Source organism: Gadus chalcogrammus, chromosome 16, assembly GCF_026213295.1.
Source record: "Gadus chalcogrammus isolate NIFS_2021 chromosome 16, NIFS_Gcha_1.0, whole genome shotgun sequence".
In the NCBI taxonomy this organism is placed as follows: domain Eukaryota; kingdom Metazoa; phylum Chordata; class Actinopteri; order Gadiformes; family Gadidae; genus Gadus; species Gadus chalcogrammus.
The window spans coordinates 16,160,037-16,175,036 of NC_079427.1; the positions used below are offsets into that span (position 1 = coordinate 16,160,037).

Sequence of the window (15,000 nt, forward strand, 5' to 3'; positions counted from 1 at the left end):
ACACACACACACACACACACACACACACACACACACACACACACACACACACACACACACACACACACACAAAGGCTGAATCCGAATACTTAGTACATACTATTTCTGTTCAGTGTCTACTACTTGACAGTACTATACTTGACTGTGTAGTACGGTCTACAGCTATGCGTAGAACGCCTCCGAACGCTTCCGAATACCGCCGAAACTCCACCGGATGTTTGGAGATGACGTATCTCCCCTCAGATGCCGGCAAAATTTCCTTGATAAGTTACCTGTTTTTCCGTCTTGTCATCGTTACTATTAAATTAAAAATGTCTCTTTTTACTTAATTACTTACTTTACTTTTTTACTCTTTTTAATGTCTCTTTTTTCGCCGCTTTCTACGACGTCTTTCTGGTGGTTTCGGGTCAGCCATCTCTTCTTCGTTCGTTACCAGACTCCGGTTGCATTGTGGGATAGAGTAGTGAACTCCGTTGTTTACTGTGGCGGTAGTACGCATTCGGAAACGTTTTCCGTACTACACAATGCGTACTGAGCATTCGGACGCGAGTCACACACAGTGAGACACACACACAGTGAGACACACACACACACACACACACACACACACACACACACACACACACACACACACACACACACACACACACACACACACACACACACACACACACACACACACACACACACACACACAGTGAGAGAGTGAGACAGACAGACAGAATTGATCTCAGGACTCTTTTCCTCCATCAAAGCCATGGGCTGATGAGGAGGAAGAGGTTGGCACTCGCCACCTTGGGTCACTGTGACTTTGTCCGAAGACTCGTAATTACTCCTGACAAGGCCGCGAGAGGGTGGGAACGACCCCAGACGTAATCTCCCTCTCCATTTTGAAGAAAGAAAGAATAAAACATCAGAAGGAGGGATCTTCTTTCCTCTTTCATCCTGAAGACGCCCGCTTTCCACAGCTAACTAGCAACAAGTATCTGTGAGTCTGATCACAAGATGGCTCCGGCGGCTGTCTCCTTTGCCACTAATTATTTTGATTCGCTTTTTTTTTTTCCCACACTGTGACTCACTCACCAGCAGGTGTGGTTCGAAGACGAGTGTGTGAACAAGGGACGACTGGAAAGACTGTCTAATTGAAAGTGGGTGGGGGGCAGGTGTGTGGGGATCCGTAAGTCAATGTTCTGTGCTATTCGGAATTGAGATTATCGAGGACAAGGCAGATGGAGAAATACCATAGTTCGCAGTAACTGTTTCTCAATATTTACAAAACTGCGCACGCTGCAAAGTGCGGCGAAGCGGCTGTGCATCGTAGCATCTGTTTGCCGCCGGTGCACGTTGTGTGTGTGTGGCCCACGGTGACAACATGGTAAGCCACGTACATCTGTTGCCAAGGCACCTGTTGCGTAAGGGTAAATGTGTGCGTGGGTGTGTGTGTGTGTTAGTACGTGTATGTGTATGTCTGTTTTCTCAAAGACATGTTTAGATATGGGTATCATGCATTCAATAAACCATCTGCACGTTACCTCAATATACATAAATACGCAACGGTGGTGAAAAGGCATGAATATTTCATTTGCCAACAATAACAAAAGGTCCCTATAATCAAGTGGTGTGCGGTGTGTTGATTACAGGGTGTGATCACCACCAATGGGATCACCCGGTGCGGCGTGTGGACCAGAGTGTGTGTGGCAGACGGTACTTACAGTCGGACTGAGCACAGATCAGGCATGCGGTGGTACTGTTGAAGAAGGTGAGCAGGCCCGCCACCGCCAGGCTGATGTCGGTGTTGGTGGGCCTCAGGTCCAGGGTGGTGAACCGGGGGAACTGCACCTTCAGAATGTCCTCGGGAGCCACCTTCACGTACGGCACCTGCGGCACACCAGTCGGGAGGCAACACAGACACAGTCAGCCCCCGCACGGCTACTGCACATGTCGACGCGGGCGTCTCTCCTCTGAGCCACAGGCCTGCTGTTCTGTTTCTATGGAGGGGGTTATCAGGGACGATGCAGTGCTGAATGCTGAGACTATGCACGACGCGAATGAGGGTTTGGGTGAAGGTTAACGGGAGCGATGGTAGAGTATTGAATTCTCTTCTTTCAATTATTTCAAGGAAAGATTATAACCCCAGGGGAGTCACTTGTACATATTGAGATGAAAAGACCGATACTTCTGCTTCCTAGGACGACAACACAAGCGAGTGCGTGGATCGATTCAATGCTGTTGTTCAATCGTTTCTGTGCAGCATGATTTCCCCTAATGACCTGCTGCAATACAGCTTGAATTTGTAGCACTGCCTCAAAAACACACGTTTGGGAAGACAAACTGATGCCCATTCAAAGACACACACACAAACCCATGTACACACACCCGTAGGTACACACACTCACACACACACACACACACACACACACACACACACACACACACACACACACACACACACACACACACACACACACACACACACACACACACACACACACACACACACACACACACACACACACACATACATACTCATAATAGATTCTGTTTATTCAGGGGAAAAGATTGAGCTCAAAGAGCTTTTTTACAGCGATCACAAAAGTCCAAAAGATACAAAAATACAGAATACAAATAGGAAGCAATATACAACAATCAAAATGTAAATAAAAGTAAAACGAAAATAAGTATAATAAATAATAAACAAATCAGGCAATAGCTAGGTAAAACAAGAGCACTGTACAATATTAATACACTCTGAAAAACACTTGTGATCAACCGAAATGATCAACTGTTACAAATAGATTACATTTTAGACTATCCTGCAGTTTGTTCCATTTTTGTGGGGCAAAAAAACGGAAAGATATTTTCCCAAGGTCAAATCTTGTAAAGGGGGTCTCTAGGGAGATGAGAATCTGTGCCCTAGTATTATGGCATATACATTTATATTTTAACAGGCAGCCAAGGTAAGGGGGTAGTTTCCCAGCCAAAGCTTTGTAAATAAAGAGGAGGCAATGTCTATCCCACCTATCTAACAGGGAGGACACATTATGTTACAGTATGCAATGGTCTGGCAAAGGTCTGTCCTAAAACAATCACCGGTAATAAGACGTCTGGCCCTGTGGAAGACTGTATCAGGTGGTTTCAGTGTTGCGGTTGGAGCATGCATGGATACAACATTGTCAAAGTCTAAAACTGACAGGATCGAGAAGATATGACCTTATTCTATATAACGCCCCTTCACTTTCATCCTATTTTCGAGCTCAAGTACATGTGCTTTAAAGGGTAGCATGTCGTCCAACCAGATGCCCAGATATGAAACTGGCTGACTCGCTCAGTGTTTTGCACATGCATACCAACATAAATAATCACACATGAATACAAACACACACTCAAACATATATTAATACACACACTCTCCCCCACACACACACAAACATGCATACATACATAAATAAACACACATACAAAAACGTATTTTAGATCATCCAAAAATAAATTAGGATTATAAATATGCGAGTCAATTCAATAAATGAAAATCTCCCGACCCTTGGATCTGATGCCCAGACCTGATAAATTAGCAATAAACTACTGGCTAGATCAAATAAAATAGGCAAAACATTTTTCTAGCGACCGTGGGGGAATCTTGAGCGGGGAGAGGAGCGGGGAAATTGGAAGAAGTGAAATATAAACATATGTCCTGAGGCGCCGGGTGGTGTGTCAGCCCAACAGACGGGCCAGAAATGAGTCACGGGAGCCAAGACGCAAGCAGCAATCGATGTTTAAACACAGCCTCTCTGGCCCCATGGAGACAAGGATCTCCATTCCTGCAGCCCTCCTCCTTGTGGTTCTGAAAGCATCTAGAGATATCTTAGTCTCCCTCCAAGTCTCTTCATACCACGACAGATTTCACTAGAGCACGCAGCACAGCCCCGTCATGCTCTCTACCACAGACCACAGGGCTGGGGTTCTACACAGCGAGCCTCCCGGTCTTCAACCTCGCTGAGCCACTGATTCTGCAGCAGAAAAATGACGTTGAACCAGCAGAAACCTGCTGGACCTAAAGAAAATCTCAAATGACATCCCGAGCCAGCCTCCTATTCTATCACCCCCCCCCCCCAGATGATGTCCAGGGTCTCCTGTCTCAATCCCCTTGTCGCCTCTGGTGGGGCTGGTGTGAGACTAGGGCAGACGTAGGTGTGTAGGTGTGTAAGACACGGGTGGGGGCACAACACTACAGGTTGAGGCAGAGAGCGGGAGAGAGAGGGAGGTGGAAGAAAGCCAGAGACGTGAAATAAAAAAATTAACATGACGAGTGCAGCGGGCATCTGTTCCATTCGGTCACACGACACGGGCCCCGCGTGAGGCTGGGTGCGCTGGGGCTTGAAGGGGACGCTTGGAGGACACGGTGAGGGCCCCCTGAAGGGCCGCGGGGCAGGAGAGAGCCTCTTCATCATGGCAGATTGCCTGTCGGTGTAACACCTACAGCCATTGCATTGCCTCGCCTCTTGTCCCCACTTCGACGCGATTGGTTTTCCATCCCTGTCCGTCAGGGCGTAATGGAGTCCCAGGGCCCCTGGACGGATGGGACTGGGGCCGCCACTGACAGCCCGGGCTGGGCATGCTGTTTCCCTGCTCCCCTGGAAGCCCTGGATGTCACCTGTGTAATAGCCATGGCCAGCCACACTATGAGGAACAGCACGCTGTGATGAACGCTGGCCTTCAGCCCTCCACACCTGATCTGGGGCGGCTGCGGATCAACGCCATTCCTGGCTGCTGTTTTTTTTTTTTTTTTTTTTCTCATACTCCATGTGATCTCCTTCGTCCTTCCATTCCCTACTGTAGCCCTGTTCAGGTTGGTTTACCGTCCTTTTTCTAGAATTCTCTCTCTCTCTCTCTCTCTCTCTATCTCTCTCCCCCTCTCTCTCTCTCTCTCTCTCTCTCTCTCTCTCTCTCTCTCTCTCTCTCTCCCTCCCTCCCTCCCTCCCTCTCTCTCTCTCTCTCTCTCTCTCTCTCTCTCTCTCTCTGTCTCTCTCTCTCTCTCTCTCTCTCTCTCTCTCTCTCTCTCTCTCTCTCTCTCTCTCTCTCTCTCTCTCTCTCTCTCTCTCTCTCTCTCTCTCTCTCTCTCTCTCTCTCTCTCTTTCTCTCTCTGAACCATCTTCCCTTAAAAAACCTGACACGTTTCAATGGGCAGTATCTGATGAAGAAGGGGGTTGGCAAGCATTATGCACACACTGCCAAAACACAAATCGCACACAGACACACACACAGACACACACACACACACATCACCCCCCGTAGTACAGTGTATGTTATTTAAATAAAACACAAATGAACGACTATAGCATGGGAATCTATCATAAAACTAAATCTAGCATTATATTAAGTCAACAGCTGACACATTAATGTCAACTTTGAGGAATAGATATATGATCTATGATTTGAATTAATTGCGTAATTAGAAGGTCTCATTGTCAATGATTCTATTGTCCGCTGAATGAATGTTTTTTTATCGAATCACATCTCGCAGATCCTTCTTTAACAGTAGCCTGGTAACAGCAGAGGACACATTAAACGGGGGTACAGGGCAACTTGCCCAGAGCCAGATAAAGTGGGTCCGTGCTAGTAAAGGATATTAGGGCTGTGAAGTTTTCAGGAGGTTTTTACGGCTTGCCATTTACTGCTGCTGCCCTGCACTGTAACACCAGGAAGACGTTCTTCCCTTGTTTTAATGCTATCTGTCAGATCCACAGTCGGCCACAAGGACATCATGTATAGTATAAAAGAGCAACCGCGGTTTAATGAGAACTCCAAGGCCCTACAAAAGGCCGGGCAGAAGATCAGAATGTAATTCCAAGACAATAGATGGCAGATATTTCATGGGACCCTAAAGGAACTTTTTTCTGTTATTAAAAAGGCCTACAGGTTTTACATTAATTCCCTTGTCCACAAGGTTTTGCTGAACAAGGGAATGTCCGAGGTATCTCCACTTCTTTAAATACATCTCTCTTTGGTCTTTGGTCTCCATTGCACAGTATAGGACATCCATGGTTGCCCAAGGGTCTCACAGGGTTAGGCGTATCACTTATCCACAGTTCTCTTAATCAGATACCCGGCTATTTCAAAGAATTGTATGGTAAAACCATAATTCCTAATCCAGTTTAAGCCAACGTATTGGATAGATTGCATAACAAATAGAAGACATTGCAGGGCACCATTTGAATGATGAGAGATTTTATGCACAATTAATGACATATCATGCAAAATGATAACCAAATAATTGTTGTTGACTGTGGCAATTAAATTGAATTAAATTCAATCTGCATTTGTGTGTATGTGCGTGTGTGTGTGTGTGTGGGTCCAGCAGTTTGAGAGAAAGGCTGACAACTCTGTGGAGATCCATTTGACAAGCGTTTAATAAGGAAAGGCCATAGACTTTGCGGTTCGCAACGCACATACGCACACTTCCCAACGATGAATGGAGAATGACAGGGCTTCACAGAGTCTGCAGCAATGTGCCAACGCTGTAACACACGCTAACAATCCTAGAACTGATCCCTAATCTACGTCTCTGTTGAAACAAATTCAATTTGACCCCTGACATCCAGAGACACACGCACACACACTTTCAAAAGATGGAATTTTTTAAAGGCTGTCAAACACTACTTTCAGATCATAAAACTGTATTCAATAAATATAAAAAAATGAAAGAAAATGACTATTTGAGCGGGGTGGTCACCCTTTGCTCCAGTAACCCAGACAAAAGTATTCTCTCCTCGTGTCCAAATCAAAAAATATGTATGCTGCCACTGCTATCCAGCTTGACAAGTGCCCAAGTCAAACCCGCCAGCCGGCAGAGTGAACCCCTACATAAAGCGGACGGAAGCGGATACCTGAGAGCCCGGGAGATTGAAAGGAGACAAATGTGCAGATCTGACGCCATATGGCAAGCCAGCCGAGTGATCAGCGGCCGCATCTGTTCCTGTGCTCTTTGGAGCGACCGGTGCACAAAAGCCTGTTCAGTGAGAATGGCCCTGCTACCTATACTGGACTATTAATGTATTGGACTAGTCAGCCATGTCAGACCTTCAAGAGTTTATGAGATGATAGCCCCAACTATGTGCGTCTCTTCTGGAGCATTCTGGGAAATAATTTACATCGACACACACACCTACAACCCCCCCCCCCACACACACATACACACACACACACACACACACACACTGACGTGGGCAACCAAACAGCATGCTGTAAGCGCTGAAAATGGCTTTTGAAATGCCGGGCGGCTAGTAGCCAGACGGATAACGACCTAAAGAGCTGGAGAAAAAAATGTAATTGCATCGGTGGCGGTGAGTCATGCCACCGTCCTGTACCTTTGAAGAGCAGTCCCCGCTAAACGCACCAAACCATCATCAAGCAAAACGGGAAACCAGCCAATCAAAGAACCGCGACGACCGATTGGCGGGCTGGCCGCGGCCCATCGAACCGCCATGAATCGCCTGCCAGGGGATGAATGTTGGCCCCGGGCCGCGCTGGAGAGCAGATGCTGCTGGAAACACAGCCCATCAGTCAGCCGGGGCCCCTGCCAAGGCCCCTGAGTAACAGAGGAGCTGCCGGCAACACGGCCGCGCCCTGCGCCAGAACAACGGGCGACGTCAAGCCTATTATGTCTGTCTGAATCCCCCCCCCGTGGAGTCGCGCAGTCCGCACGTAAAATCCCAGATTCAAGGCCAGCTGTTGGCGTTGGGAAGTGGAGGGGAATCGGAAAAAAAATGTTTTCTGTAATCTGAAATGGATCTTTTATTTCTTTCTAAGAAACGAAATGTATTGGCTCAGGTGACAATGATTCCCGATCCGCCAGGCGTCCACAGTCACCCTCCCCTCTCTCCATCACGGGTTCATCCCCAAAGACTCATCCCATGAAGGCCTGTCTATTTGTGGCCGTAATGGGTCTGCGGCAGCTCCCTGTGGCCCCGGGGCCCCAAACTGACCAATGATAAAGATGAAGTGGGGCAGTGGATCCCGGGGTGCCTTTTAGGAGACTGGAACATTGACCACGAGATCCCTATCTCATCGATCAGCTAGGAGAGAGAGAGAGAGAAAGAGAGAGAGAGAGAGAGAGAGAGAGAGAGAGAGAGAGAGAGAGAGAGAGAGAGAGAGAGAGAGAGAGAGAGAGAGAGATCTATTTATCCTCTCGCCCGCCATACGAGCAAGAGGATAAATAGAAAGAGTGAAAAGAGCAGGGACAGGGAGGGCGATACAAAGAAATACATTCTTTCCTTGAAGGAATGTGCTGCATTAACTCAGGTTGCTTCATTTGATAGAAAGTCAAGTCTTTGTGTCTCTATGAATCAGATTGCTAGTCTTTTAAATGCCTAGAAAATCAGACCTTCTGGCCACAGACCTTGTGAGGGCTTTATTCAAAATGATAAAGATAAGGAAGTGAGGCAGTGATCTGATTTGTTAAGCTGCCCACTGGACTGAAGGTGGTAGCCCACATTAATAGCTCCGGTGTTATACCGGCTACGTGCTTCTTCGTCTTGATCAAAGGTAACTCAATATTACTACTAAAAAGCAGTTTTTATCATTATTTACCATCGCAAATTTCTTAACACCCTCAGTTGAGATGATGTGCAAGGGGGAGGTTTGATTCGAGTAGATTTTAATCTAACAGCATGCCTAATACCGCTCTGGGAGCTGAGCCAAAGGCTTCATTTGTCGCTCACAATCAAAGCAAAGCTCAACTTTTATGCAACACAAACAACACTTTGCCAACAAATCTTTCGCCTCGGGCAGAAAAAAACAAAGGATGACGTTGCAGGGGTTCAGGTGGGAAGAGTGGAAAACACAGCACATTAATACAAACTGCGTGTGTGTGCCTGTGCCATACCAGCCTGTGTTTCTGTGTGTGTCACACTCTTATCTCTCTCCCCCTACAAACAAAGCTGAGTCACTTGACACTGACAAGAAGTGGAAACACGGCCAGCGATGCCATACTGAACCCATTGTGTACACAATGATGGCAATCAACCAAATTGAAACCCCGCCTTTTAACTCCACGCCCTCCACCTGGGACGCCGTCTCGCTCGGCTTGCTCTGGCTTTCATCCACGGTGATCAAGAGGACTACTTTCTGATGAGGTATTCAGTGGGATTTGGAATGCAGATGGCAGCTGTGATAGGGACGTCTAAACATGGCGGATCAATAGAGAAGGGTGGGGTGGGGAGGGGGTAGGGTGGGGTCAAGGGGCCGCACGAGACACCGCTGTTCTTCAAATGATCGTGAGGTACTGAGAGAGAGAGCAACAAACACCTGTGTTCTAATCATCGTCAGTTACACAGAAAGAGAGAAACACCTGTGTTGTTCTAATCATCAGATACAGAGAGAAAGGGGGGAATTATCTGGGTCACAGAACAAGTGCACGTATTCACAAACATACGACGGCAGACAGGAATATTTCAAAACTCACTACGTTGCCGAGTTCTTCATTTTGGGAACTATATGGCAATTTTGGAAAATATATTGGCAATTTGACTTTCTGATCATGATTAATCCATTGGGCTCATTGCTTCCAAGAAAATTGAAACGAATACACAGATTGGGAGATTGTGATTTAAGAATGTATGCAGAAAAATAAATCCACAGCTAAACGACTTGTATCGAAAACAAAACAACAACCACCTTGGCAATTTGTTTCCTCTGCGAAACACTTTACTGTTTACACAAAAACACTGTTGTTGACGTTGTCAACGTCGTGCTGTAAATCTGCCAGGATTTTGGTTCAAATCGCCTCCTCTCTGAGGAAGCTTTTAAAAATTGGGCCGTTATTGGGCCATATTATTCCAACCGGGTGTTTAGCAGCTTCAATAGCAGTGTCTTTGTTTGGTTCAACACAAGTAAGACCATATGAACTGCCCTGGCTAAGTCCTTTTTCAAATTGTGCCAAGAAATGAACAAATTCACAAGTTTCGAATCTGGGTTCACACTCTAGTGTAAATATATTCATCAATTCAATTATTTTAATAACTTAACACCTTATTTTAAGTCAGACAGTATATAGAGTAGAAGCAGCATTCAACCCAGACGGGTGAGAACCCGCGGCTCAGAGGCTTCGAGCAAGCAGACAAAAGGATAGAATGTAACAAAAAAGAAGAAGAGACAAATAGTATATGAAGACTTTGTTTTGAATCAATAAATCAAATATTTTATGGATCAGCGTCTCATATCGGCATGCAAATAGCTCTGCCAGCCTAATTTACTTTGCATTTTGCCTCTTTCAGAATGCGAGACTTCTGCGTGGAGTGTGAATGGAATACTGACAGTCCCATTGATATTCCAGATCGCATCTCCTCTCTGGGCTCCGACACCAACATGAATAAACAAAGCTGCAGTTTTATGGATCTGTACCAAACCACTGCTTGACATGGACCGTATCAATAATTAAAAATTGTGTTGATCATGCTGCTAAAAACATTTCTTTCCTTAAGATCCAAATTGTATTGTACCTCCAGGGTGGATTAAAAGATGAATTACTGTTCTGTACTTTCTTTACTTTGGAACAGAACCCACACGAAGAGACAAAAAAAGAACAAACAAAAAAAGAAAAACAAACAAACACAGAACCAGTCGGAGGCTGATACCGTGTTTGGGTGTGTGATTATAGATGTGGTGTGTGTGTGTTTGTGTACTTGCATCTGCTTTTGTGTGCATGTGTTGCTTGTGTTTGTGTATTCATGCATGATCATATGTTGAGCGGCGAGAGAGAGCAAGGCTTTCTTGTCAATTCACACAATTCCTCTCTCTCTCTCTCTCTCTCTCTCTCTCTCTCTCTCTCTCTCTCTCTCTCGCTCTCTCTCAGCTTAGAGCTTTCCCTCAGCCGCGCCGGCTATGGTTGGAGCAGGTTATCAGGCACAGTTGCTGATGAGAGGGATTGGAAGGAAGGGAATGGAGGGAGCCTGGAGAGGTATGACGTGGGCAGGGGAAAAAAGTTGGGAGAGAAAATCCAAAAGTGATAAGCATTGGAATTAGGGCTGCTCGATTATGGGAAAAATCATAATCAGCGATTATTTTGGTCAATATTGGAACCACAATTATTCAAACGATTGTTTTTGAGTTTGAAAACATGTTGTATTCATTCAGCATGTCGCTCCCAAAAGAAACTTTGTAACTGAGCACTATAAAAATGTGCCTTAAAAAAATACACAAAATGGTCAAAAAGAAATGTTCCAATCTAAAATAATATACAGATATGTATCCAGATGTTCTATAAAACATTAAAGAAAAAAATATATAGATATAAAAAAAATTGAAAATAGAAAAACTAGATTATGTTACTTTTGTGATCGTTTGTAATGGCCCAGCCCTAATTGGAATAGAGGAGACATGCAGAGGAGTGGTCGGATAAAAAAGGTAAAATGGGCAAGTAGCAGAGGAGCACATCAACAAATTAAGTTTGTTAGTACAAATATATTACAGGGGGACAAAAGAAGAAAACTAATCATATTCAAAATAATGGAATCTCATTATGATTTACATTAGTTGAATGTCGTAGGCAAACCCTCAACCATTAAACAATCCCACTCACATCAGTAAACTATTTCCCAAATGGGTATTCTTTGCAACCTCTCAGTTCCTTTTGGAATTCAATGGGCCGTTTTTCAAAGGGTGCAGACCAAAATGCCTCTGGATGCAATTGGATAGCCAATCCGAGCCACGAGTGCTGAATGCTATGTTGCTAAATTAACACATCTTTCTATCAACAAAAGCTTTAAGTGCAGTTGTTTAAAGAGACAATGTACCATCCAGTTCTGTTAATACTGTCGGAATAGTGGCTTCAATAGTTCCAGATCAGCTACAGCCATCTTGGTCATCTTGCACCCATCCCATATTAGATAAATGGTTTTGTTTTGGCCCAACCCAGTCAAGGATGGCTGGAAATCTGTCTGAATGGGAGGGGGGGCAGATCTACTGCCAGGGCAAATAAAACATGAGCTTGCAGATTTGACTGGTTCCACGGCTAGGTCAATCCATCATAAACCAGAAGAATATAACTACAATATCAAATGTTGTTTCTCTATTCCTACTGATTGGTCAACAGAGGACATCCAATTAGCAGAACTCTTCAAAATATGCTCAGTGGGTGAGCCAATACTGAACAAATGAGCATAGAGATAGATAATTGAACTAACCAAAACCAGTTACTTTAAAGAATACCAAAGAATGGTCTGATGTTCGCAATACACAAGTCAGAATCTTTAAGGAATATTAACTAAAGATATGAAGCGAATATGTGGATACACAGCCATTCCATTGGTGCTTGCCAGACAATGCATAAGGACAATCCTTGACCCCAAACGTACAGAAATTTATGACGATTAAGTGGAGGCGATTCCCAGAAAAGTCCCCCATTTATGTTAGAGGTTTAGTATCCCAGAACAATCACTAAAACCTTTCAACCTTGCGCAGTGTTTGGTAAACAAAGATGCAGTCTTGGTTGATTGCTACAGAAACTTTTGGAAGAAAACAGAGGCTGAACTTATCATGTTCTTTTGGGGGTAAGCATTTTCTCAAGCATGATAGCCGAAAGCAATTGAAACTAACCTACTCACCATTTTTATGTGCTAAAAAAGAACTGTCCACATAACAAAAAAAAACATCTCATGCCGCTGAGCTACCAGACACACAGTACTCAATAGAAAGCCAATTTGACAGCTGTACACAAACTGAACAAGAATCATAAACACATGCTGTGAATACACAGCGGGCCGGGAGAGAGTGGATCACTGCATATCTGGGTGGACAAGCGCATGGACATGCACTCATGCGAGTGGTTCAATAGCAGCACGGTCATGAAGACCATGGTACAATAGCCATGCAAACGACACCACTGCACCTATAAACAAACCGTGGCCTCCAAAATCCCGATGAAAGCTTTTCAAATTTGCCCAACAAGCATTCATGAGCAATCAACTGTGTCCTGGCTTTGTCTCCTGGTTGTGTCCAGTAATTGCTTATTCCAAACCCCGGTATAGGATTTTTCTGAGTTAATTTGCTTTCAAGTAAAGCGTCCTGAAGCCCTTTTTGGAAAGAAATATCACAGAAGTCACAGATACATTTAATTGGGGAATGAGTAGAATTTTCCACACCGGTAAAACACATTTATCCAGCACTGAAGAACAATTGTCCTTCAACAAGGGGGGAGTTCCTATAGAATTCAAAATACGCGTTTTAAATGAGTTTCCTTGTATTTTCAGCATATTTTCAGCTGGCACGTCGAATCTCATTTTTATGCATGTGGGCCTGCATCTGTTTGCCCATTTCTATAAAAGTTTTGGGGAAAAAAATCTCATTACTTCATCTCTCAAGGGCTTTAGCCTTGCCAATGACCAGCACACCTTAATCCCCCATCCAGCTACACACATCCTGTCTGTCAAGCCATGCTTGAGTTCACCAGCGAGTTCAAGCCAATAACGCCAGCGGTGGAATACAGCGATCGAGCCGTGTCTGTGTTCTCCTGCTACCTCTTGGCTGCAGGGCAACAAGAGCTAATGGGCATCAATTAGTAAAACTAACCTTGTTTCCAAAATGTCAACCATAAATGATGATTCTCGGAGAGAATGAAACTGAGGAAATACAGGGAATGAAATGTAGATTGAAGGGATTCATAGCAGCCGATCGTGAAAGCAAATGCTACAGGGACGTAAACAATTGAGAGATTTGTTAGCCAGCAGCCCTGATTAGAGAGATTTGTATTCTTAACATGTTTATAATAGTCAAATGTAAAAGAACAACACCAATGAAACCCATGGCAGTCAAACGATGATTGACATGGTCAAAGGTGTTGAGCGAACAAGCACCAAGGTTCTGTCTCTTCGACTAAAGCAATGACATATAACAGAATAGCAGAAAACACTCAAAGCTAGCATGCTCTGAGATCCATAAACCATGAGTTCTATGCGTCCTAGGCAGTGTTTTGGAAAAGGAAGCACGGAGCGACTTATATTTAAGTTTCAAGCCTCAATGACTCAAACAGGAACCTCATTCCACCAACCTAAAATATCAATGCCTTTGCAAAGCTTTGGATAACTTGTCACATTGGATAGTATCAAATCACCTGTACAATGTGGTTATGCCTTTCTCTCTGTAGTGGCTACTGTTTTTCTATTAGTCAGCATTATCGTGTCCAGATGGGTCCAATTTCACCTCTCCGTCCACCCCCATCACGAAGCCAGCGGACCTAGGAGAGTGATTGATTGACTGGTGGGTGATTGGGCCATCCCCTAGCATGCTCCGTCCCTAGCAAATCCCAGCCCGGTGTTTGGGGAAACTGGTCATGGGGATAGCCAACATCTGTGGTGTGTAACGCCGGAAGAGAGATGAGGTGTGTGGCGCTGCAATGCATTATCTGACAATGTGTGCACATGCAGATTGTGGGCAGGGGGCCACATTCAGAGTCATTGCGTAAACCATTCCACGAGATGAGTATATTCTCAAGCCCCATGGCTGTTTGCAGGAACCTGTTGGCCTGTGTGCCGAATTCACGGTCTAACGCTGTCCGTCGGATGACTCTCCTCATGCTGGATGATAGCTGCTCCGATACTCAAAACCGCTCTTGATTTTATTGGAAATCTAAACCAATGAAGAATGGTAAGTGGTTGGACCAACGAATGTACTCAGATTAAGATAGATGGGGAAGCCGTTAATCAACCTTTCATCTTCAGGCCACCATGGCTTGATGGATTTCTCCAGGGGGCATCGCTTAAATTTGGTGTCCTTGTCAATCTCCCTTCAATCCACTTAATTGTTCAAGTGTTAAAGTACAAAAAGGTTATGGTGATGAGTAAGGGAAAAAAATAACAATATAATACATTTATATTGGAACAAGTCGTTTGAAGTGCCAAGGGCAAAAGCCTCACCACCTCCCGCCCCAGATAATAAAGCTGACAATGATGATGATGATGATGATGATGATGATGATGATGATGATGAGGATTATGATGATGATGGTGC

At 44.8% G+C, this 15,000-nt stretch overlaps 1 protein-coding gene across 1 annotated transcript in view; it reads right to left on the minus strand.

The window, feature by feature from the left end:
- grik4 (glutamate receptor, ionotropic, kainate 4) overlaps positions 1–15,000 on the minus strand; it is a 140,350-nt gene that overhangs the window by 85,912 nt on the left and 39,438 nt on the right. The window contains exon 4 of the mRNA XM_056611733.1: positions 1,713–1,878. Coding sequence (XP_056467708.1) covers positions 1,713–1,878 — 166 coding nt within the window. The remainder of the gene's footprint in view (positions 1–1,712; positions 1,879–15,000) is intronic.